The sequence below is a fragment of the Marmota flaviventris genome, chromosome 2 (genome assembly GCF_047511675.1).
Source record: "Marmota flaviventris isolate mMarFla1 chromosome 2, mMarFla1.hap1, whole genome shotgun sequence".
Classification (NCBI taxonomy): domain Eukaryota; kingdom Metazoa; phylum Chordata; class Mammalia; order Rodentia; family Sciuridae; genus Marmota; species Marmota flaviventris.
This window is the reverse complement of record NC_092499.1, coordinates 61,335,815-61,362,790: the sequence shown is the minus strand read 5'-3', so window position 1 is coordinate 61,362,790 and position 26,976 is coordinate 61,335,815. Positions and strand designations below refer to the sequence as shown.

The 26,976-nt window shown below is 32.5% G+C and overlaps 1 protein-coding gene across 1 annotated transcript in view; it reads left to right on the top strand.

The window, feature by feature from the left end:
• Map4k5 (mitogen-activated protein kinase kinase kinase kinase 5) overlaps window positions 1–26,976 on the top strand; it is a 108,389-nt gene that overhangs the window by 26,738 nt on the left and 54,675 nt on the right. The window contains exons 3-10 of the mRNA XM_027929825.3: window positions 10,714–10,804; window positions 11,257–11,321; window positions 14,342–14,397; window positions 18,067–18,114; window positions 18,202–18,244; window positions 19,263–19,335; window positions 22,664–22,795; window positions 26,433–26,495. Of these exons, the coding sequence (XP_027785626.2) occupies window positions 10,714–10,804; window positions 11,257–11,321; window positions 14,342–14,397; window positions 18,067–18,114; window positions 18,202–18,244; window positions 19,263–19,335; window positions 22,664–22,795; window positions 26,433–26,495 (571 nt within the window). The remainder of the gene's footprint in view (window positions 1–10,713; window positions 10,805–11,256; window positions 11,322–14,341; window positions 14,398–18,066; window positions 18,115–18,201; window positions 18,245–19,262; window positions 19,336–22,663; window positions 22,796–26,432; window positions 26,496–26,976) is intronic.

Here is a 26,976-nt window from a genome sequence, read left to right as displayed (position 1 = left end):
ATAAAAAAAAATTTTTTTTTTAAATGCTGGGGTGTAGCTCAGAGGTAAAGCACCCTGGGTTTTTTACCCAGTACTACAAAAAAGTAAAGTTAAATAAAACTTTTAATGATAAAAAGGACTGGGGATGTAATGCCCAGTGAAAGGGCTGGAGATGTAACTCAGTGGTAGAGCACTCTGAATTCAATCCTCAGTATAACAAAAAAAGAAGGAGGGGTAACTGGAAGAGAATAGCAGGGAAGAGGAGAGGAGAGATGGGCTCTTACTCTGTTGCCCAGGTGGCTTAGACTCCTGGGGTCAGGCTGTCCTCCTGCCTCAGTCTCCTGGGTAACTGAGAATACAGGCAAGGACCACTGTGCCTGGCTGTGTTGTGGTTTTCTGCTTTGTTTTGCTTAGTTCATAATCTTTCTTTGAAGCTTTTTAAATATTATGCCTGGGGGTTTCTTTTATTTTTGCTGCTGATCATTTGGAAGATACGTAATCTGTAGTTTTATAAGTGGAAGGCTTATAAGATTTTGAATAATATGCTTACATTTGTGGGGTTTTATTATCTGATAGCTTGTTGGCCTCCTAGGTATAAAGTGTAGAAGTTTGCCTATTTATCCTTTTCCTGCCTATTCATCTCCCACTTTTAAGCCATTAGTAGTTTATGATGGGATTTTGGTTTCAGAACTTTCTTATTATATTAGGGTATGAGTATGTATTCATCTGTTTATCTTCCTTTTAAGAATTGTAGTATTTGTGATCTTTACAAATGTAATAAACAGTTATTCAGAGTTAGTTTTATATTTGAAATAGATTCAATGCTCACTACTGGTCTTTTTATGTCATGTCTTTGCCATTCTGACTTATTTATTTTATATCAACTAGCAATATGATAAACCATCATTAAACAGATTTTTCAGTAAGTATTAGAATAAAACAATATGAACCTACAAATTTTCTTCCTCAAACTATTCTTTCATTCTTACTCATTTTTGTAAATGGTTCACCAAGCCAAAAATCTAGACATTAACCTTGATTTATTTTTTATTTACACTACAGTATCAATCTGTCAGTAGGTTCTTCAGACTACCAATAAAACATGTTCTTTTTTTTTTTTTTTTTGTACCTGGGATTGAACTCAGGGAGTCTTGACCACTGAGCCACATCCCTAGCCCTATTTTGTATTTCTATTTAGAGACGGGGCCTCACTGAGTTGCTTAATGCCTTGCTTTTGCTGAAGTTGGCTTTGAACTTGGCAATCCTCCTGCCTCAGCCTCCCAAGCCACTGGGATTACAGATGTGCACCACCGCATTCAGCTCAAAACACATTCTTAATTCACCTCCTTCTCTATATTGCTTCCCTTATTGGTCTCTATATTGTCTTACCTTCTTGGTCTTCCCATTTCTTTTCCCACACCTTCCATTCCCCATCATCTAGTAAAAACTATAGTCATTGTAGTGAACTTTATAAAGCATAAATCAGATCATAACTCTCTGTTCTTCAAACTTTCATGAAGCTTCAATATCCACTTAGAATCTTACTCAGACTTCCAGCCTTGCTCATAAATCCCACATGATCTGTTCTTACCATTTCTCCAAGCTCATCGTGTTTCTCCCTTTCATACTCTGCTTTCATATTATTTTATTTAAACAGTCCAAGATTAAACTGTCCCTTCCATTTTGGTTTTCATCCTTGCTCAGAAAGTCCCTGGTCATTTGGATCTCAGTTTAAATGTGATGTCTACAGAGAGGCCAATTTAAGGTAGCCAACCCAATCCCTTGTTTTAGTTTTTTTGCCTAGGACTTGACTGATTGATGCTTTTTTTTGCTGATTTTTGTGTATTTGTTTCTCTTTCCCACAGTGTAAGATCCATAAGAATAGTGATCTTCTGTCTACATGGCTTGTATTTCAGCACCTAGAACAGTATAGGTACATACTGCCAATAAATATTCTTTCTACAATAGAATGTCACAAATGTATTCTGTTGCCTTTCAATAAGAATGGCCATTTGATGAGGTCTGATGATTGTGTCACACATTCTCCTCCTGTACTCAAAAATCTGTAGATATTTTCTCCCTTGAATATTGCTGGAAAGACCTATAAGGCCTGTCTGATGTTTTTCCCCTGGCACTTGACTTGCTGCTTCTGCCTAATTGTCTGTTTTAGCAGGTTTATCTGAAATCAGTTAACTTCAACAGAAAATATTTTGTTCTTGATAATTTTCTACAGAATTTTTCCACTGAAGCATAGTGAGCTTTTTTAGTCTGCAGTTTAGATTCTTTCTGTTTCAGCAATTTTTTTTTTTAATCATTCTTGGATTTTTAAAATCTCATTACTTTAGGAATACCAGTTATTCACATTAGTTCTACCTTACCTGTACTTATCTTTAGGTATCTTCTTTCTGTATCATGTGTGATTTTTTTTTTAAGTTTACTATCAATCATATCAGTGACTTACTTGTTTCTAATATTCTACTTGTTGTTTTCAAGGCTTTTATTAATTCTGTAAAAGTATTATTTTTTCTCAATCCCCACCTCCACCCCCACAACTACCAGCATTCTTTCTGTTTTATTTTGTTGCCTTAATTGACCTGGTCTTTTTTCCCCCTAAGTTTGAAACACTTATTGTCTAAAATTTTCTTCTTTCTCTTTCTTTCTTTCTTTATTTCTTTTCTTTTTTTTTTTTTTTTTTTTTGTGGTACTGGGGATCAAATCCAGGGCCTCAGACATGCTAGGCAAGCACTCTACCACTGATCTATTCCCCCAGCTAAAATTTTCTTTCAAAATAAGTTTTCCATGTCTTCTGTATCCTATATATGCTGTTTTTTTATTGCTATAGAATTTTTGAGAGGGATCAATGTTTGTTTAACATTGTCAATAAAACTAAAGTAGATGGGGTTTTTCACATTTTTGAACAGACATAAGGTAATATTTAGGTCATAACTATGATGGTACTAATGAATGTTTCTAATATTTAGTTCAGATACTTCAAAAAATCTGGAGGCAGCTGTATTTTAAAAAATGAATTCTTAACTGTATTTAGCAGCTTTAAAAACATTGCACTAAAGCTAGTATGATAGAAAAGTGCTTCCTTGTATTGATTTAACAGATGAATCTATTTAGAATTATATTTAGACATGAAAAGATAATTATTTGCCTTTGTAACTTAGAAAAGCCTTAAGTTGGGCTGGGGATGTGGCTCAAGTGGTAGCGCGCTCGCCTGGCATGCGTGCGGCCAGGGTTGGATCCTCAGCACCACATACAAACAAAGATGTTGTGTCCGCCGATAACTAAAAATAAATAAATATTAAAAATTCTCTCTCTCTCTCTCCCTCTCTCACTCTCTCTTTAAAAAAAAAGAAAAAAGAAAAGCCTTAAGTTTGATAAAACATAAACAAGATTTTTTTTTTTTTTTTTAAGTAAATGGAAATCCCAGCTGTAGGCTTAAGAACACAATTCCCCACACACACAGAGTTCAAAATAGGGTTTATAGGGCTGGGGATGTGGCTCAAGCGGTAGCGCGCATGCCTGGCATGCGTGCGGCCCAGGTTCGATCCTCAGCACCACATACAAATAAAGATGTTGTGTCTGCCGAGAACTAAAAAATAAATATTAAAAAAATTCTCTCTCTCTCTCTCTCACTCTCTCTTAAAAAAAAAATAGAGTTTATAATTATTTTGGAGTTCTAAATTTTATTGTAGATTTACTGATTATCCCTTGCAGTTTCATTTTATTATAATGGTATAGTCAAAATTTTACTGAAACAGATTGCTTTTGAGGTTCTTCTTACTAGTCTTAAAAATACTAAGTAAGCCTTAGAGTTAAGAATAAAAATGAGTTAGCATAGAGAATTGGTTTTTTAATTATCCACAAAAATGATTGTAAAAGGGATGGTGCTGTAGTTCAGCAGTAGAGTGCTTGCCTTGTGTGCTTGGGGACTTGGGTTCAAACCCCAGCACCACAAAAATAAAAATAAATTGTGAAAAAAAATGAAGTCAGCATTCTTTCCTATGTCACTATGTTCTTGTTGCTCTTCATATACACAGAAAATGATTGTTTTCAGGAATATTTTATCCATTTCTATCACATTTTTATAGTAATACTTATTAAATATGGTCACCATCTTAATAAAATGTGGCATAGAATTTGACTTACCATTGATCAGCATTGAAAATATTACCCAGAATGATACTGTTGTGTTAGCTGCATTTTTCATCTCTTTGGTCAGGCCTTAGGAATGCCTTAGAAAAGCAGACAGATATTATGATGTGTGTCACCATGTTTTCCTGTCTTATGTCTGAATTTCATCCTACTGTTTAATGTATTTTACAGATCCTTATTTTGCTCAAAAGTCTGTAGCTCTTGGTGGCCAACAACCAGAGCAGGAACAAAATTCCTGGGAAAGTTGACCATTAGAACTTTTCTTTTCTCCTTTCCTCTCATTCCATTATCCCTCTTTTATGGTGAAACTACACAATATTTTTAAACTTAGGCGAATTGTAGTATGTTAAATTGTAGTATGTTAAATATTGTGATGGTTGCTTAGAAGGGATGGAATTTTAAGAAAATCACTGCCCTGTATGATTAGTGTAACATACTACTGTTTGCTTGTTCAGTTTTTTAAATGCTAAATTGGAAATATTCATGAAAGAGTCGAGTATTTTTAAATAAAATGACAAGTTAGTTATGACTCCTTAGTTCAAAGAGTTTTCAAAAGTAAATACCTTTGAATAAATGTTTAAAATTTTTAAAAATTTTTCTTATACTGCCAGGAAATACTTCGTCCTGTTTCCTGGAAATATAAGCTGAGAAAATAGAGTAAATGGAACAAAGTCAAGACATGTACAAAGACTTAAACAGTCATTAGTTTGCATTGTGCATGTTTTTAAACAATTGTTAAAGCAGGCACTTGGCCAAACAGACCAAGTGTCAGCTATTCTATCTAAGTTAGTGGTATGATCTTGCTTTATAGAAACTCTTATTTAAGAAGTTTACAATCTTGATTTCTAAAAGTAAGCAGTAAAATAAAATATTTGTACTCTATCTTCACTGTCTGAACACTTTGAGTCTGAATGGATGAAAAATGTTAATTTGAGGGAATAGATGCACAACAAAAATATTACTTTTATTGATTTTAAATTATAAATACAGAAAATAGAAACTTTGTGTTATTTTACATATTTTTAAAAATATGTTAAAATCATTTTTAATGCTTAGATACTGTTTCTGTTTGCTTTTGAACACAAGATAAAAATGAAGATACTTTTTTATTACTTTGTAGTAAAAAAAAGATGACCTTCGATGTCATTCTAAATTAATGTTCAAACTCAATCTAAATTGCTGATACTGATAGGTATTTTCTCTCCAGATGAGTTTTTTGGAGGGATTTTTCTCTCTAGATGAGTTTTCAGAATCTAAGATGGGCATTACAAAGAAAATATGCTATTAGAAATGACATTCCATTTAACATTCTGCATTCATTTTGCTCAATGGAAAACAATCATATTTCTTTGTTACAAACCAAGTCATTCAAATTCACAATATTGCCACCCTCGTGTCACTGTATTTTTCACGGAGATATACAATTTAGTGAATGAAACATTTAATATTGGATTAATTGGTTTTAGAAAAATAGTTCTGCTAATTTATCAGTTGTACATTGGCCTGCCACTAAAATCAGTTTTCCCTCTGGTGTCTGTCTCTAACATTAATTTATTGCATAAACTTCAGAAAAGTGCAGAAAACTTTTTTGATTATTTGATATTACAAATATTAATTAAAACATTTAATTTTTACATAGAACTTTTTCTGTGAATGTTATAAAAATCTTATTTATTTGGGGATTTTTTGGGGGAGTGTACTGGAGATTAAATCCAGAGGCACTTTACCACTGAGCTACACCCCCAAGCTCTTATTTATTTTTATTTATTTGTTTGTTTATTTATTTATTTGCTGGGGCAGTACTGGGGATTGAACTCAGGGGCACTCGGCCACTAAGCCACATCCCCATCCCTATTTTGTATTTTATTTAGAGACAGGGTCTCACTAAGTTGCTTAGCTCCTTGCTTTTGCTGAGGCTGGCCTTGAACTTGCAATCCTCCTGCCTTAACCTACTGAGCCACTGGGATTACAGGCTTGTGCCACCCTGCCTGTCTATTTTTTATTTTAAGACCAAGTCTCACAAAGTTGCTTAGGGTCTTTTTAAGTTGGGATGCTGGACTTGAACTTGCTATCTTCTTCCTCAGCTTTGCTGGGATTATAGGAGTATACCACTGCACCCACCAAAATGTTATAAAAATTTTAAGTTTACTTGGACTTATTTTTTAAATATGTGTTTAGAAAGACTATTTTTTTCCCGAAACTTGAACATCTAACTTTAGTAAAATCACTAAATTAGGCTTTATTCACATAATTTAAAAATTTTATTATAGTATAGAACATGTCATAAAATTTACTTTTTAACCATTTTTAAGTGAATAGTTTAGCATGTTAAATGTATTTGCATTGTTGTAAAGCCAAAATTGAAACTCTGTTTCTATTAAGCAACTTCTTTTCCCACAGCTGATAATAACCACCATACTACTTTCTTTATCTATGAATCTGACTATTTTATATATGGAAGCATACAGTTTTTATAATTTTCGTTCATAATAGTGTTCTCAAGTTTCATCCATGTGTATGATATAGCAGTTTCCTTTTTTAAAACATGTCATTCTATTTTTTATACCTTTATTTATTTATTTATTTTTATGTGGTGCTGAGGATCGAACCCAGTGCCTCACACATGCTAGGCAAGTGTTCTACCACTGAGCTGTAACCACAGCCCTGCAGTTTGCTTTTTAAGGCTACATATGTATATATCACTTTTTTTTTTTTTTGTCCAGCCATCTGCTAATGGACATTTGAGTTGCTTCTACCTCTTGACTACTGTAATAGTGCTGCTGTGAACATTAGCGTATAAATAGCTCTTTGAGAGCCCAGATATAATCTTGGGGTATATATATACCTAGAAATTAGATAACTAGATCACAGGGTAACTCTATTTTTAATTTTTTTAATTAAAATATTTTTGTGTGATGCCAGGGACTAACACTATACAAATTGGACTTCCAGGGCCTTTTGCATGCTAGGTAAGCACTTTACTATTGCACTCCACTCCTAGTCCTACCACAGTTACAATGCAGCAGTACCATACAGTTTTTCATAGCATTTGCACCATTTTACAGTGTGACCAATGATGCACAAGCGTTCCAACTTATTCACATCCCTTCCAACTGTTATTTATTTATTTATTTATTATAGAAACCCATCTTAATGGGGCCAAGGTTATATCTCATTATAGTGTTGATTTGCATTTTTGTGATCAGTGTTGTTGAGGATCTTTTGTATGCTTATTGGCCATGTGTATGTCATCTTTGGAGAATTATGTCTATTTAAATCTTTTGTCTGTTTTTTCTTTTTTTAAATCAAGGTATTAGATTGTTGCTGAGTTGTAGGAGTTCTTTATATATTGTGAATATTAGCTCCTTAATAGATATATTGTTTGTTTGCAGGTATTTTCTACCATTCCATATGTATGCTGTTGGTGTCTTTTTTAAAATATTTTTTTAATTGTAGATGGATACAGTACCTTTATTTTAGTTATTTATTTTATGTGGTGCTGAGGATTGAATCCAGTGCCTCACACATACCAGACAAGTACGCTACCACTAAGCCACCACCCAGCCCCTGGTTGTGTTTTTTGATGAACAAAAAATTTGTCAAACTTAAATAGGCTCAGTTGATTGCTTTTGTTATTTATGCTCTTGGGGTCATATCAAGAAGACATTGTCAAATTCAATATTGTGAAACTTTTCTCCTATGATTTCTTCTAGTAGTTTGAGAGTTTAGGGTCTTACTTTAAGTCTTCAATTTGTTGTGAGTTAATTTTTGTGTATGGTTTAAGGTAAGGGTCCATCTTCATTCATTTGCATGTAGATGTCTAGTTTTCTTAATATTGTTCTTGAGATTGTCCTTTCTACGTTGAGTGATCTTGATACCTTGTCAAAGATTAGTAGAACAGATATATGAAGAATATACCCAGAACTGGAGTTTACATATTTAAGTTTTATGTACTAAAGAAGGTACAGTCCCCAGACATTGTAATTATTAGTGACTGGTACTTGTGAAGTCTTGCTTCCAGTTACACTGTAAAAAGTAGTAGCTCACTTGCACTAAGACCCCACCTTTCCTGGTAGACACTGCACATAACTGCTGCCTGGAGCATAGTCTTAGGATGGCACTAAGCCAATTTTCTCTACTAAGTAGTGGTTTGTTACTAGTAGCATTAATTTAGCTATATTATTGACATTTATAGGTCAACTTAAGTATTTGGACACCATTGAAAAGTTAGGTACCATATGTGAGAAAATCTGTTTTAAATCCCAGACTTAATTGAAATTTTTTTTTAAGTACAGCAAAGATGTAAGACTTCTATGCACATTTAAGAGCTAATAAGTGGAAATCCAAAGAATATTGTACACTAATGAAGTTAAGTGCTTCTTTACTCTCTTCTTTCCTTATTTCTACCCCACCCCACATACCGTTGTTTTTTTGTTTTTTTTTTTAAACAGGGTGTCCCCATGTTGTTCAGGCTGGTCTTGAACTCCTGGCTCAAGAGACCATCCTACATCAGTTTTCAAAGGGCCAGGGCTGCATGAATATGCCACCATGCCAAGCTTCAGGGCCTCTTGATAAAACTAAGAGAAGGGTAGAGCGTAGCCGGTTTGTTGGACATTGGTATATGTAAAGAATAAGTTCTGCTGGTGCAGTCACAGGTGCCTGCAATCCCAGCAACTCAGGAAGCTGAGGCAGGAGAATTGCAAGGCTAGGCAATTTATTGAGACCCTGTCTCAAAATAAAAAGTAAAGGGGGTTGAGAATGTAGCTCAATGATAAGAGAATCCTAGGTTCAATGCCCAGTACTGGAGGGGAAATAAAGAAAAAGAATGAGTTCTAATGCTATGATGGAAAAGGCTCAGGCAAGAGAAACAATATTCTGGTGCTCATCAGTAGACACAGGAAACAGTGCCTTTCCACTGAGGTAGGCAGACTCTTACTGTAACCTTACTGATCCCCTTTCATTGACTGACCATTAAACTTAAGTTTAAGATATATGTAATGATTTATGTACTACATATTTCCCAGTTTACAAGTAAAAGCTATAAAGATTTTTTACTCAGAATTTTATGCAGTTAGAAGATTGCACCCTCATTCGGCTGACTTAATCCTGTAAAATTGTTAACACTAAATCCTATGACTGAATTCAGTTAATGTTTATAGGCAGTGATTGTTGAAAAGAGTTTTTAGATTACAAATAAATTGCATGTATGATAGCTAAACTAAGTTTATGTTTCAGTCACATCAGTGATTAATTCTTTAAAGGGTACTTATTGCATAGCAAAAATATTTAAAGTTTTGTTTTAGATCTGAATTGAAAGAATTGAAAATACAAATAGGAACTATCCCTGGCTTATGTAAATGTTTTGTTTCTTTATCTAAGGCCTGATTTCACAGATTTCCTTTCTTGACACTGTGCAATTTTTTAAGATGACTTCCAAGTTAAAGCTAGAATCTGAGTACCACTGATTTTAAATCTGCCATTGCTTTTCAAAAGACTACTGTAAAACAATATCTAAAAAAAATATTTTTATAATGATGTCCTAATGAAGAACATATTTTTAAATATCCCTCTGTCTCTAACATGTAGTAATATTACTGTTGTATTTATTCTCTCAAATGTGCTAAATGCATAGGTACAGTAACTTTCTCAGTAACATTCCCAACTGAGGGAAATACATAATCAAAAACATAGGGGCATAAGAATCTATTACCAAAATCATCAGCAACTTTCCACTACTGAAATGTAGATAATATAAGGATATGTGGTATACAAGAAAGCTAAATAGTGGAATAAATCCAGATGCTACTTAACAAATGAACCTAACTCAGAAGGGTCAAGTTGCTGAAATTCTAGTGAATGTCTTTACCAGGATTTTAATCCAGATGTGTCTATTCCAGGTTTCAAACTCTTATTGGCTATATTATGCTACCTTTAGATATGCACATACAATCATTCTACCTGTTCATACATGCCTTTTACTGAAATAAAAAACACTTTGACATAAAATAGTGTTTGATGTAACAGTCTTTACAGTAGTATCATAACTTAGGTAGTAGTCTCATAACTATCATAAAATTCCCATTAATAGTATGTCAATATTGGAAAATACAGATAAAAAAGACTGTAAAATTAATTTTACTTCCTGTGCATAACCATTGCATGTTTTTAAACACTTTCTGTGCTTATATGTATTTAAGTGATTATGTAAATGATTATATATAATCATTTATATGTATTTAAGTGATTATATATAAATCTTCCCTTTTCACTTAGCGTGAACATGTTTTTATATTTAGAATTTAAGAGTAACTGTAAACCGTACCATAATTTATAAACTACAGCACCACAGTAAACATTAGATGTTTACTAATCTGTCTTTGTGCATATCTCCTTAAGAAGAATATTTTTGAAGCAACTGTTGATTCAAAGATTTGTACATTTTTAGGCCTTAGACCTTACTGAAGTATGAAGAATGCTGAATTCCTCATCTCTAATATTTATTGCAAAGGTTTTCTTCCTCCCTATGTAGAGATTTTGAGTAACATGATGACCAACTTACTTTGTTTTCAGGAGATGATTTTTCTTTGATTCAACAAGAAATATTTATGGTTAAAGAATGTAAACATTGCAACATTGTTGCCTACTTTGGAAGCTATCTCAGGTAAGAAACAAACAAAGCATCTGCTCTTTCTGTATTTTATATCTTCTTTGCTACCACTCTCCTTCCTTTTCAGGTAAGTGCCATTGTATGTGGGAACTTTTAAACTACACTATCCAAAGTTGTAAAATTTTTAGGGCTTTCTTTTCATTTCTCTATTATATTGATTAAAGTACCTCCTTTATTTGGTTATACCTTAGGGCAACCTTAATGAAATATTATGAATGATTAAAGTATTTATCTTACAAAAAACTATTCATAATCTAAACCTTTAAGATGGGAACTAAACTGAAACTGATGTGCTTTCCTGCATATTGAAGAGAGATTGCTACAGCAGTTTCCTGTTACCCTCTGCACTATATCCTGACTCTTGATGTATGGAAGAGTGTAAGCCTTAGAATACTTACTTCAGTGATTGAAAATTACCAGCTAATATAATTTTCTCTTCATAATAGTCGAGAAAAACTGTGGATTTGTATGGAATACTGTGGTGGCGGATCACTTCAAGATATTTATCATGGTACTGTGAATTTAACTTTATACTTTAAAATTGACTTTGACATTAATGATTATTGTTTAACATTTCCAGTCACCCGGGAAATTAATATGTAGAGATTTACTCTTTTATATTCTTTTGTTCTGTTCCCAGAGTACTGCATAAAAGAAACCTAAGATTTTTGTTGTTGGTGGAGCCAGAACCAAGAAATTCAAAAGCATTTTTACAATCCAAATTTTACTTTTTAGTTTTTTTTAGATGTAGTCTCTAGGAAAGTGTTTTGTTTACTAATGAAACTGCCTAACCTCCCTTACAAGAATTGAAATGTAAAGAGTAATTCACAAGGGAAACTATGTATCTATCTTAATAACTTAACTGTCCAACCGGAAAAATAGTTCACTTGTTACTGTAATAACTTTGCATTAAAATGTATAATTATTTTTAAAAATTGGGGAATTTTATTTAGTATTCTGTTAATTAGGCAGTTTTTTTTAGTTGACTTTGCTTAATAATAATATTTAGAAATAATTTGGCTCTATAGTTAGTTTCCAATTTGTTTTGTTATTTACAATGTCTTGAATTTTCTAGAATTTGTAAAATTAAGATTGTGTCCTTAAAACATATTTTTTCTTGTTTAACATGCATGTGAGATAGTAAAACTCCCATTGCAACTATGCCTAGTTTGTTATTTATTCTTAGACTGTTATTAAATTTTGTGGCTGGGCACAGTGGTGTACACCTGTAATCCCAGAGGCTCTGGAGGCTGAGGCAGGAGGATTACAAGTTCAAGGCTAGCCTCAGCAACTTAGTGAGTCCCTTCAGCAACTTAGCAAGACTCTGTTTCAAAATAAAAAGGACTAGGGATGTGGCTCAGGAGTTGAGCATCCCTGGGTTTAATTCCTGGTAACAAAAAAAAAAAAAAAAAAAAAGAAGAAGAAGAATTATGTGAAATATTTTAAAATATTTTTATTTTGAATTTTTACAATGGAAGCCTTATTGAATTTTAGCCATGTAATTTTCAAATGTAGCCATAATATAAAAACAGAAGTGATGTTTCAGTTTATATAATATTTTATAACTTGTAGAAGTCAAAGTTTAAAAAAAAACTCAGTAGACTATCAGTTGAATAAACTGTACTGTACTTGTGATATGGAATATTTTGTAGCACTTAAAACAATGAAATGGCTTTGTATATTGACTTAAATAATCCTCAATAATAAATATAGCATGGTTAATCATACTAAAGCTTTCAAAAATTATTTTTTGTAAGTATACATATGAATGAATGTAAATGCAAGCAAAACAAAAGGCTGCATTCCAGACAGATAAGTCAGTACTCCTAAGGAGGGAAAGCAGGACTCAGATATAAAATTCTGAATTATAATAAAAATTAATTGATATATTACTTCATTATAAACTTTTAATATAGTAGTTATCTAATTTTTATAACAAATAACCCATAACAAAAAGGTGCTGGTCACTATCTCTTTATTTTTTTAAAAAAAAGGTTTACCACATAAATGTTACACATAGACATTACAATTTCTACTCTTAAGAATTTCAAAATAAGAACAAATCCCACTTTAAAAAAAACAAATGCTTAATCTCTTATTTAGTAGTCTTTCATTTTCTTATATAATGCAAAATTGGAATGACTGTTCTCTTTTATCCTGTTTTTGGTTTTAAAGAATTATCAGTAAGCTAGGCACAGTGGCACCTGCCCATAATCCCATCTACTCAGGAGACTGAGGCAGGAGGATTACAAGTTCAAGGCCAGCCTCAACAATTTAGCAAAACTCTGTCTCAAAATAAAAAGGACTGGCAATGTAGCTCAGTGGTCGAGATCAGTAGATTCAATCCCCAGTATTGCTAAAAAATAAAGATTATTGGTAGGAAACAGTTCTATGCTACTGATTTAAAATCCTTATCTATGATTTTATGAAGAATAATAATCTTTATATGAAGTTTTTATTTAATTGTAATTTTTATCTGTTTACACTTTTATAAAATGAGAACTCTTAAGAATATGGATAAAATTAAACTATACAGATGGCAGTTTTTACTGCTTTCCCTTTTAATTTTAAAAAGTTATTTTGAGACATCAATTTTATTCCTTCATAAAATTGCTGTTAATTGGAGTCCAAGAAGTGTGCATTTCTATAAATAGTATCCTAAAAAAAACAGTAGTCAAGAATATCTACACTTATAAATTAAATACTATTAATAAAGTGGTTTGTATTACTACTAGTCCATCCATTTACTAAGAATCAGAGTTTTATTCCTAAGTAGGTGTAGAAACACAGTGATGAAAATGTGCAGTGAAATGTTTTTCTAGGCAGAGATTACCTGTAACTACCTGGGTTTCACTGTCAGCAAACACCATCCCAGATTTTCTCTCATGGTATTGAAAGACAGAGTTCCAAAGTCTCTTATTAGGTACTTGCATAAGACGGATTTTATAGTTCATATTAGGGAGGGAGAGATCTGGTTGCCAAAAGTGATCTGGCTACTGTTAAATTCTCAGATAAGGTACCGGATCAAGCCTCCCTGTCTTGACAGGTGTGGTAAAGAATTATGCTAAAGAGATAATATCTTGATGTTTAAAAAAGTGATGTTGCTTTTCAGTGTTTCAGTAACCAAACTGTCTATGCTTGATAAACATATATAACTAACTGTCATTAGTTATATATGTTTATCAAGTTTCTTGGCTTTATTTTTAAAAAAATTTTCAGAATTGAGATCATATTATGTCCATTGCTTTCTACAGAACTTCCTATTCACACTTAATGGGCGCTTAATATTTTCACTTACTAAAGTTATTATGGAATAATTCTCTTATTTTTAGAGTACATTTTCAGTCTCAGTGTTACCTTTTCTTGTTTTGTTTTGTTTCTTGATTACAAAGATAATGTATGTTCCTGGTCAGAAGAGAAGTCATTCAGTGAAATATAGAGAAGTTTTACAATAGTTTGTCATTTAAAAAAGTAGACTATTTTTAATTTGTTATGTTCAAACATATGACAATGTGGTCTTTTTCTTTCTAGTTACTGGACCATTATCAGAATTGCAAATAGCCTATGTATGCAGAGAAACCTTACAGGTACTATGTTTGCTTATGTAGATAGGCAATTCTGGTTCATAATCAATAACTATAGAGAAAGGGTAAGCCAAAATGATTTTTTAATTCCCATCTCATAGTATAGTTCTGTAAAACTAGTTGTATTTTTTCATGAGCAAGTCACAAGAATTCACTTAAGCTGATGCTGACATATGCAGTGGTGGTAAGCAGTGTTCTGCTTTCATGCTAATACAAGTGATCATTTAAAGTAGTCTGCTTTGTTGCTTGACCCACATTGCTACAAAGCTAAGGAAAGCCATGGGTACAAATTTGTTTTCATGAATGAATCACCAGACTTCTCAATTGTAAAATTGTCTAAGGTTTCCCTTGAAGTTTTATAGCAGTGAAAGTTATCTCTTCCAGAGAATATGAACCATTTCTCCCAAAATAAACTAAATTTTCACAGTAATAACCCAGAGCATTAGCTGGAATACCTAATTCTGTGGGATATTAATATATGTCATTGGAAACAGAACCCCTTTCTCTAAGTTTGTGTTAAACAAATGGCTTTGCTTCTTCAGGAACTGTGGGAGCTTTTAGTATACTAAAGTGGATCGGCAGTAGAGGTATAGGGCATGTCGCTTGCTTATTTATTATTTATTTATTTATTTATTTATTTATAGTTCCCTCAAAGACTACTCATTGAGAAAATTAGCAATTAATAACTTTGTTCATATACTTTAAGGCATTTAGATGAGGAGGAGGAATTAAGTAGTAACTGTAGGGTTTTTGTCTTCATTTTTAAAAAATTTATAACTGATAATTATTAATTGATAATTTTATATGTGGCTCTTCTATATTTTAGAAACTAGGAGTTTGAACAGATCTAGGAGAGAGTTCTAATTAGTTTATAAAGTTAGTTTCCATGTAGTTTTAAGGTACATCATGCCAGATCTTACTGTGAAATATATGAAAGTAAATTTAGTATTTATGTTCATGTGCATGTAAATGCGTGTGTGTGTGTGTGTGTGTGTGTGTGTATAGTCATCATTTGGTATCCATGGGGAATTGGTTCCAGGACACTTTAAGATACCAAAATTGGCACATCCTCAAATCCTTTATATAAAATTGTATAATATTTGGGCTGGGACTTTAGCTCAGTGGCAGAGCACTTGCGCAGCATGTATGAGGCACTGGGTTCAATCTTCAGCACCACATTAAAAAATAAATAAATTAAATAAAGACATGCTGTCTATCTACAACTATAAAAAAATTTTTAAAATAGTGTAATATTTGCTTGTGACCTATGCACATCCTCTTGTACACTTCAGATCATTTCTAGATTACTTATAATACCTAGGACAATATAAGTGCTATATAAATAGTTGTTAATACTGTATTGTTTAAGGATGACAAAAAAAAAAGAGTATGTTTAGGACAGACTTTTTTCCCAAAAAGTATTTTAGTTCATGGTTGGTTAAATCCATGAATGCATAAATCATGGATATGGAGGGCTAACTTTATAGTTTTCCCCAAGGTATTTATATAACATAAAAATCTATTATATTTACATAAAATATAAACCTAACCACGTACTCATAGTAGAGAATTATTGATAAATTCATTTTCTTCATATTTTAATTTCCAAGTTCATTGTTTCTTTAAGAGTGGAAGTGAAAAAACAGCAGCTTGGATTTCATTCTATATCTGATATATAACCTTAGCTTATATGGTTCTAGTTCCCCAAATATAATGAGCTTTGTAGGAAATGATTTCTAAATTTAAATTAGTTTCAGTTTAACAGATTTCCACATCTGGTATAAATGGAGTAACAGAGTAACAGTACCTTGTTCCCTGAAACAATCAGAGAAACTAGGAAACATATATGAAATAGTGGTTTTTAAAAACTGGACATAGAGGCTGGGATGTAGCCCATTCATAGAGTACTTGCCTAGCATGCATGAAGCCCTGGCTTTGATCCTGAGCACCACAAAAGAGAGATGACATCAAGTATTAAAGGCCTGAGAGATAGAAAACAAGGAGCAGGCCCTGGTACAGGGAGGAAGAACCCAAGTTTGGTGCAGGGAGACCAAGGCAGCTAGAGTCTTCAGGATAAAGTACTGGAGAGTATTTATAAAAATCCAGAAACATATCAGCCAGGTGTGGTGATGCATGCCTTTAATCCTAGCCAACTCGTGATGCTGAGGCAAGAGGATTGCAGGTTCGAGGTCAGCCTTAGCAATTTAGGGAGATCCTGTCTCAAAAAAATAAAATAAATAAGGACTGGAAATGTGGCTCAGGGATAAAATGTCCCTAGGTTCAATCCCTACCACCTGCCCCTAAAATCCAAAAATATGCAGTACCCAAAGAGCAAAGTTCATAATGTTGGGTGTCCAAAGATTACCAGAAAGGCAAAGAAGTAGAATAAGGAGAAATCAATGAAGCTAACTCACAACTGATAAGATGATAGAATTAGCAAATAAGATAAGAAAGCAATTTAAGTTGAGGTACAGAAGATGTTTAAAAAAAAAAAAAAAAGGCCAAAATCAAACTTCTAGGGATGAAAACTACAATGTATGATGAACTCAACAAGGGATGGAATTAATGGTAGTTTAGATATTGAAAAATACACATATGTGAGTGTGTGTTTGTATGTATATGTACATTTGTGGGAATTTGAGGGTATGTTTGTAAAAAAATGTATCCAAAATGAAGCACAGAAATAAATGATTTTTTTAAAAAATGAAAAGCCAGGCATGGTATTAGAAGCTCATAGTTCCAACAACTCAGAAGGCTCAAGTCAGAAGATTGCTTGAGACCAGGACTTCAGAGCCAATCTGGGAAACACAAGACCTGATCTCAAAAAATAAAATTATTAAAATGTAATTTCAGGTGACCTAATATTTGTATAGTTTTTCTTACTGAGGGAGAAGACAAAAAGGGGGAGAAAGGAATGAAAACAATATTTGAAAAGTAAACATGGCTGATATTTCTCCAAATTTATTGAACACTCTTAATTCATAGACTCCAAGCATAAAACAAACCAAGGATAGGAAACATGGGGGGAAAAGCGTACTAAGGAATATCATCACCAAATTGCTCATTTGATAATGAGAAAACCTTAGAAATACTTAGAACAAAAGAATCCATTACATGCAAACAAAAAGATGATGGCAGGATTATTATTAGAAACAGTTAAGACAACAGTGGAGAGCCTAAAGGTAGAAAGAAATTGTTGATCTAGAGTTCAATATGTAGAAAAAATATCTTTTAAAAATAATTTTTTCAGGGGCTAGGGTTGTGGCTCAGCGGTAGAGCACTTGCCTCGCACATGTGAGTCCCTGGATTTGATCCTCAGCACCACATAAAAATAAACAAAATAAAGATATTGAGCCCATGTAGAACTTAAAAAAAAATAGTTTTTCATACGTATAAAAGCCAAAAGAACTAAGAGAAGGACTCTTTTGGGGATGATAAATGCATTCATTCAAAATTATGTTTTAGTAAAATATTTCCAATTTTTATCAGAAAATGAATTAAAAATCTTTAAGATATAGTAAATGTTGATTAGTAAAAAGAAACTCTTCTAATTTTTATGCCTCTAAGAAAGATATTCTATTCTAGTTTTTTTATTCAGTGACAACTAAGTAGAAAATTTTGGAGTCAACTTTGTAATTTTGCTAACACATACTTTTTTTTTTTAAACCTCAGGGTCTTGCCTATTTGCATACTAAAGGCAAAATGCATAGAGATATCAAAGTAAGTTCATTTACTATGTTTAAATTGCTAATTGTATTGGAAGAAATTTTTGATGCTAATTTAATAGAATTTGTATTTTTGTTTTAGGGTGCAAATATTTTATTGACAGACCATGGTGATGTAAAATTAGGTATGTTATTTCAAATTTTTAAATTTTTTTCAAAAAATATAATGAAATTTTAGATGAGAATTGACGTTTAATTTTAATATTCATATTGAATCACAATAATGTTTATACTTTAGCCCAGTAATATTTATTCCTGAGACTCAGTTTATAGAATTTAATCCTAAAGATGAAAAGACCAGATTTATATAAGTATTTAGTCATTATTACTTATAGTAGAAAAAATAGAAACCTAAGTCTAGCAATAGAAAAACTGTTAAACTACATTTTATCACTCATGGAATATTATCCAATCAGCAATTTTTTTTTAATATATGAGAGTACAGTCGCCTGATATATTAAATGAACTAGATGTGTATTTGTTTTTTTATAACTCTTTTTAATGACAAAACAATATAAAAAATTATATTTAGAAAAAAAGTCCTTTTTTTTTTTTTTTTTTTTTAACCTTTTGGTACCAGGGATTGTACTCATGGGCACTCTACCACTGAGCCACATCCCTATTTTCTATTTTTTATTTGAGACAGGGTCTCACTGAGTTGCTAAGCACCTCGACATTGCTGAGGCTGGCTTTAAACTCAATCCTGTCTTAGCCTCCCAAACCATTGGGATTATAGGTGTGCGCCACCGCACCCAGCAAAAAGGACATTTTTAAAATTAGTTTTATCTGTTGTTAAGATAAAAAAGAATTCAGAAATGTGTCTTTCCCATTTGTTTTAATGGTTTTGTTGTTGTTGTTGTTCTTCCCCAAATTTACTTCAGTAAGCCTGTAATGAAAATATTTTTATTCACTTTGTTCTTAATAAAGTACATTTTCACTATAGTAAAATGCTATTGAATTCTTTTATTGAGTTTGTTATAAACTAGGAAATATTTAGGTATTCAATTTATGTACAATTACCTGATGTAAATATCTGAACTATTAATAATGCTATGCCTATAACATTACTGAAACTGAAACTTAGAAACATCACTTGTTCTGAAAAGAATTAGAATTTTCTGTTCTGTTCTTTTTCCTCATTAGCTGATTTTGGGGTTGCTGCAAAAATAACAGCTACTATAGCAAAGCGAAAATCTTTCATTGGCACACCTTATTGGTAAGAGATTACTGTGATTGGTACATTTTTATCTCTTCATGGTTAATGATCAATCTCTATACTTAATAATTCCAGTTACTGGCAAGTTACTCTTTCTAAAATACTGTCTTAGTATTTTAGAAAGAAATACAATAGGAGACATGGCAATAAATCTTAATATGTAAAATAATTTAGTTATTGCAATAGAAATTGACAATTCATATAAAGGATTAGATTCTGTAATGAGCAGATAATAATTTAGATAATTTATTATTCACAAAGTAGCTCCATACTTCATACCTAATGCCAAAATAGTCATCAGTAATTATCTGCTTTAAGAGTTGAAGAAGCTTTCTTGGCATAAAACCTTAAAGGAAAAGATTGATCACTTTTTACATGAAAATTTAAAACAAGGATGTCTGCCACCTTAAAATTTAAGTAATAAAACAGGAAATACTGGCTAAAATATGCCACCCTAGGTTTAATACTTCAATATGTAAGTTCTTAAAAGTCAGTAGACTGTTTTATTAAAAGCAGAATTATTAAATTAATATATATAAGAAGTCACAAAATATGAAAAGTGTTTCCCTTGATGAACAAAAATATAAAGTGAACAATGATATTCTTTTCTATCAAATTGGAAAACATCTGGAATCATGAATAATCCCCTCTATCACTAAATATTTGTGAAAATTGATAGAAAATTTTTGAAGAAACTGAAATTGATTATCATGCATGTATGAGTTTGTCAGGATGAACCCAAACTGTGTATAACCTTAAAGTTCTAATAAAAAAAATAAATAAAGTAAGCCTATGTTATTGCAAACTCAATTTAATTAGGAATGATGCAGAAAAGTCCTCTGTAAACTGAATACTTTATTCAAAGTGTTTATACATAGCCCAGAATAAATTGTTGCTTGTCTGGGAAAAATAAATAAATAATAAGTTGAGAGAAAAGAAATTTTTTTTTTGAAAAGTAATTTAGCTGTGATGTTTTCAAAAATCATAAGCAACTTTTGGGAGTTTAAAAATTTTTTTTTATTTTCGGTAATGAAGCTTGAACCCATGGGTGCTTTACAACTGAGTCACCTCCTGGAATAAGTTAAGAAAATCATATACATCTTCTCAACTCAAAGGAAGAATATGCTAAAAATGTTAAACATTATGTTGTAAAAGATGAATAGTCAGTGGATTAAGCTTATGGCAGATTACTAATCAAAATATCAAGATTAAAAGTAGCATATGTGGACTGGGGTTGTAGCTCAGTGGTAGAGCAGTTGCCTAGCATGTGTGAGGCACTGGGTTTGATTCTCAGCACCACATATGAATAAATGAATAAAATGAAGGTCCATTAACAATTTTTAAAAGTAGCATATGCAAGGGAATTTAAAAGCTGTGTTTTATAAAAGACATGTTTAAGTTTAAAATATGAATGAGAATGTGTGAAAGAATGACTGTTTTGGTTGAGATTGTGCTTCACTTGTTTTCCATATTTTTTTCATGTATTCCAAATTCTCTTCAGTTATCATATACTGCTTTTAATAACAGGAAATCCCTAGTAAATGTTATATGAAAATGCAGGTAAGTTGGGTTATCTATAGAATTCCCTTCAGTGAAATTCCCATTTCCCTCTTCTGTTGTAAACACTCTTCTCCAGTCAGAATTTTTTGGTTTTCTACCCTGATCATACTATGTGAAATACTGCTACTTTAGTTGTATTTGTTACCTCTTCACGAATACCTTTTCCTGTTTTTATGTTAAGTTCTCCCCATTGCAAAGAGTGACACACACTCTGCTTTTCATCACCTATGGAAAACTGATGGGTCAGCAGCTAAGCCAGGAAGCACAACAGTGTTAGCCTGGCATTCCTGTTAGCCACGACTAAATGATTCTAGTGGGCAGAGAAAATGAAATTGATTTGCTTTTTCTGTGCTCCAGCTCAACCTTTCTTGTATGAAACTTGCCTTTAATCTTCAGCTCCATAGTAATCATTTTCTTCTCTTCAGTCCTGGATCCATTAGTATGTATATAGAACTCACATGTGGTATATACATTTATAGGTTAGCATTTTTAGTATATATCTTACATATCATTAACCACACTTGAGTTGAAAGTGTGTTAAGAGAACTTTTTGTAACTTAAATGCATATAAAAGCAACTTGTGGATATTCAATATAAATATAAGTTAATTCTAAATAGTAAATGTTGAAATAAAAAGAACATTTCTCCTGGGTGGTATCATTTGTACTGTATAATGTCAGATGCCATCATACACCTCTTACTCCCAAGTAACTGCAACTCAGCTACTCAGTGACCTTCAGTCTTCTATATACTTGATAATAGCTCTACTTAAGGAGCATTTTATACTCAAGTCAATATCTTCAGTCAGCCCTTTTTATCCTATTCATTCTACTATAGCCTTCTAAAAGTCCTTTTTCTTTTTTCCTTGGTATACTTGAAATAGTTCTCAAACTCACCTATCTGACTGTTTTTTCCTCCTCTCACACTGTCCTTCATGTTGTCATGAGTTCTGGATTAAGATTGCTGTCATAATTGAGTCTTTCAAGGGGGTCTAGAAAATCTAAATAAACATTCTTTTGTAATCAGTAGGTCATTCATAATCTAGCTTTGACTTCTAAGGTTTAGTTTCCGAACACTCTCTAGACCCTTTAAACATCTGTTGCAAAGGATAATATTTTTCCATTTCCTATCACAGGCATACTTTTATAAGATAAAATAAAAATGAATTGCTAAAAATTGATCATACATTTGGACAAGGGAGAATGCTTACTCTTTCAGTACTTATTGCCGAATGATAACTAGCTGTGTACAGCCCATCTCATCTATGGATCACACATACTGAGTTGCCCTGCACCCAGCAGCCCTTTAGGTGATTCACATGCTTTCCTTGTCTTCCTGCATTTGCAATCTGAAGTGACTCTTCACTCAACTTAGCTCCCTGCTGATTCATTTTTTAAGTCTTATCTCAATTGGGAAGTTTTCTGTGATCTTCACAGTGTTTTAGGTATTCTTTTTCATTTTCCTGTATTACATAACAAGATTCACCTAACACAAACTAAAGTAAAAAGCAAGGTTTTTCTCATATCACCAGTATTCAAGATTTTTAAATAATAAATTTTAAAAGAATATGTATATGTGTGTATGTGAGAGAATGTGTGTGTGTGTGTGTGTGTGTGTTGTGTGTGTGTGTGTGTTAAATCTTTCCTGGTAAAGTTTCTTCTTTCCCAGTAAAGAGCTCTTAGCTTATTTTCCGTCCAAATCTAATGGTTATAACAAGAAGTAGTATTTTTTTGAAAATGAAAATATTATGTTCATTCATTGGTTCTAGGATGGCTCCAGAAGTTGCAGCAGTAGAGAAGAATGGTGGCTATAACCAACTCTGTGATATCTGGGCTGTGGGAATAACTGCAATTGAACTTGGAGAACTTCAACCACCTATGTTTGATCTTCATCCAATGAGGTGTTTTCATTATTTATAATTATGCAGTTATCAGGGGGCTGGGATTGTGGCTGAGAGGTAGACTGCTCTCCTAGCACTGGGTTCAATCTTTAGCACCATATAAAAATAAAAATAAAGATATTGTGTCCACTCATAACTGAAAAATAAATATTTAAAGAAAATTATGCAGTTATCAATCAGGTCTTTGGAAACCTTGTGATACTGGGATTACACTTATTTTAATTATGTCAGAATAGAAAAACTATTGTAAAGGACTGGTAAGTAATTACATTCAAACACTGCTTGGTTACATTGCTGCTCCTCAAACAGAGTGAGTTGCCTGCATTGTTTGAAGTTTTTCCATAAAATATTTTTCCTTAATAATCAGAATAGGACATGCCAGTTATTATTAAATAAGTCTTTTGGAGTCTTTATTTTCATTCCTCCATTAATTGATGTTGTTTCTTGTCCTATATGAAATGGTAAAATGCACAAGAGATTTTATTTTACTATCTCATTTGATTTTCTTTCTCTTACTCTGTCTAGGAATTATGAAGAAATAACTATGCTTAGAATAATTATCATATATCTTAGGATATATTGTCATTCAGAAATAAATATTTGAGGGCTTTTGAAAGTTTTTTTCATATTTTGAAGGACAGATATATGGGACCAAAATTTAACTTTAAATGGTAGAAAATCAAAGGGAAAATTAAAATGGGGAAAATGTTCTCTTAATGTATGACCAACCATGGAGTAATGTGTGCTACATAAGGAACTCATATAAAGACATTAGGAGAAAGAGTATTTAGGAGCAAGTATCAGGTAAAGAAACATAGGGGAAAACTAAAACTACACAAGTTAAAAGATATCTACTGTTATCTTGATTGCCAATAGGTACAGACTTTGAGGGAAATAACTTTATGTTATTTGTTAAGGGCCATACAAATATTTTAGTTATTCTGCTACTAAGAAAATTATACTTAGGAAATAATTCAAGGATTAAGAATTATTAATTTTAGAATAATAGGAAAAAATCTAAATGATAGTTGCTGAATTATTAAGTTGTTTAGCAGTTAGGGGTAGCTCTTGAATATGTGTATACCAAAGGAACATGGAAAATTGATTAGTGATTTAAAATTAGAACACATAATAATAATAATGCAATAATTGATTAGCATTTAAATAAATACAAAGAAGTGCAGAAAATTTAAAATACTAGAATGGCAAGAATATACATAATATAGATTTTTTTTTCCTTTGAATCATTTCATTTTTAAAATGAGAAAATATCTACTATGTTTAAAACAAAAAAGTTTACTTAGAATCCTGGAAGGGGTTTTTGTAGGAAATACTAAAATGAAGCACTTTAAAAATTCCCTCTTAAGTCTTCTATCTTTCTACTCCATAGTACAAAGGAAAATGGGTCAAAGATGAATTCAACAGAGATTGACATTTCTGTAATATATTCTTAAAGGAAGTAGGTGCAATTTGCCTATACACTCAAATAATTGTTGAAGTCAGTCTTTGGTTAAATGTACAACCAACCTAAAGTTAGAATAATATATCTCTATGTGTCCCAATGGCATTCCTCATAGAAATAGAAAAAGCAGTCATGAAATTCGTCTGGAAAAATTAGAGACCCAGAATAGCTAAAGCAATCCTTAGCAGGAAGAGTGAAGCAGGGTAGCATCACTATACCAGACCATAAACTATACTATAGAGCAATAGTAACAAAAACAGCACCAAAACAGACTGGCACACCAATGGTACAGAATAGAGGACACAGAGACTAACCCACAAAATTACAATTATCTTATATTAGGCAAAGGTGCCAAAAACATGTATTGGAGAAAAGATAGCCTCTTCAACAAATGGTGCCGGGTAAACTGGAAATCCATATGCAACCAAATGAAATTAAACCCCTATCTCTCACCATTCACAAAACTCAAAATGGGTCAAGGACCTAGGAAAAAACCAGAGACCCTGTGTCTAATAGAAGAAAAAGTAGGCCCTAATTTTCATCATGTGGGATTAGGCCCCAACTTCCTTAATAAGACTCCTTTGGTGCAAGAATTAAAATCAAGAATCAATAAATGGGATGGATTCAAACTAAAAAGTTTCTTCTCAGCAAAAGAAACAATTTATGAAGTGAATAGAGAGCCTGCATCTTGAGAGCAAATCTTTACCCCTCACACATCAGATAGAGCACTAATCTCTAGGGTATATAAAGAACTCAAAAAGCTAAGCACCAAGAAAACAAATAACCCAATCAGTACATGGGCCAAGGCCCTGAACAGACACTTCTCAGAAGATGATATACAATCAGTCAACAAATATATGAAAAAATGTTCATCATTGCTAGCAATTAGAGAAATGCAAATCAAAACTACTCTAAGATGTCATCTCACTCCAGTCAGAATGGCAGCTATTATGAATACAAACAACAGTAAGTGTTGGTGAGGATGTGGGGCAAAGTGTGCACTCCTACACTGCTGGTGGAACTACAAATTGCTGCAGCCGATACGGAAAGCAGTATGGAGATTGCTTGGAAAACTGGGTATGGAACCACCATTTGACCCAATCCCTCTTCTCAATCTATACCCAAAGGACTTAAAAACAGCATACTACAGGGACACAGCCACATCAATGTTTATTGCAGTATAATTCACAATAGCTAAACTATGGAACCAACCCAGATGCCCTTCAGTAGATGCATGGATAAAAAAAATGTGGCATTTATACACAATGGAATATTACTCAGCTCTAAAAGAGAATAAAATCATAGCATTGCAGGTAAATGGATGGAGTTGGAGGAGATAATGCTAAAATGAAGTTAGCCGATCCCAAAACACCAAATGCTGAATGTTTTCTCTGATATAGGAGGCTGATTCATAGTGGGGAAGCGAGGGAGAGCATGGGAGGAATAGATGAACTCTAGATAGGGCAGAGGGGTGGGAGGGGAAAGGAGGGGGCAGGGGGTTAGAAATGGTGGTGGAATGTGATAGTCATCATTATCCAAAGTACATGTATGGAGACACGAATTGGTGTGAATATACTTTGTATAAACCAAAGATATGAAAAAAATGTGCTCTATATGTGTAATATGAATTGTAATGCATTTCGCTATCATGTAAATTTAAAAATTTATTCAAAAATATATATGTGTTATAGAATTATATGTAATTATGTAGACATGTGCTTAATATATACTACAAGGGCTGGAGTTGTGGCTCAGCGGTAGAGCACTTGCCTCGAACGTGCGAGACCCTGGGTTCGATCTTTAGCACCACATTAAAAAATAAACAAGTGAAATAAAGGTGTTGTGTCCAACTACAACTAAAAAGTAAAAAAAATTAAAAAAATGTATACTACTATTTATATAGGTATCATGGTAGTAAAACTTCTAACATTTGGTAACTTTGCTCTGTGAATAAGGGCTTATTTGAAATTTAAAGATATTTTCTAAAGGTAGGAGAAATTTTGCATATGCTATCCAAAATATTAAAAATTTGATTTCCCTATCTCAAAACAATTTTATTCAGTGCCTACATATATAGTAGTCTTGTATAAATTCACTACAGAATATTTATTGATTATTAGCTGTAGTAATAAAAGTACTTGGTGTTGCTTTTAACTAAAATTTTTTTTATTTCAGGGCTCTCTTCTTAATGTCAAAAAGTAATTTTCAGCCTCCAAAACTAAAGGACAAAACAAAGTGGTGAGTTAATGAATATATGGTTTCATAGAATTTTACAATGGGAAGGAACATAGTTCCTTTATTTTATAGATGATGAAACCAAAGCCCAGAGGCATTAAGCAGTTTGCCCAGAGTTACATCCTAATTTACTTGCACAGTTATGGCAAGAATCTAGGTTTATTTTCCACTCAGTGTTCTTTTATAATTCACTGCTCTTGTTAAACTTGTTTGTTTCTCTTAACTTGGCAGCTTGAGAAAGAGGCATGGTGAGGAAAGATTTGAAATTAATATATGAAGATTTTTGATCTGTATTATTTTACATCCATTAATTATATATTGACTTGCATGGATGATGATGTTTGAAAAGATTTCCCAGATGCTGTTGACACTTACAGTCAGTTTCTCTTGGTTTTTCCTTCTATAAAACTTGAAGAAGGGGCTGTGGCTGTGGCTCAGTAGTAGAGCACTTGCACTGGCATGTGTGAGGCCGTGGGTTCAATCC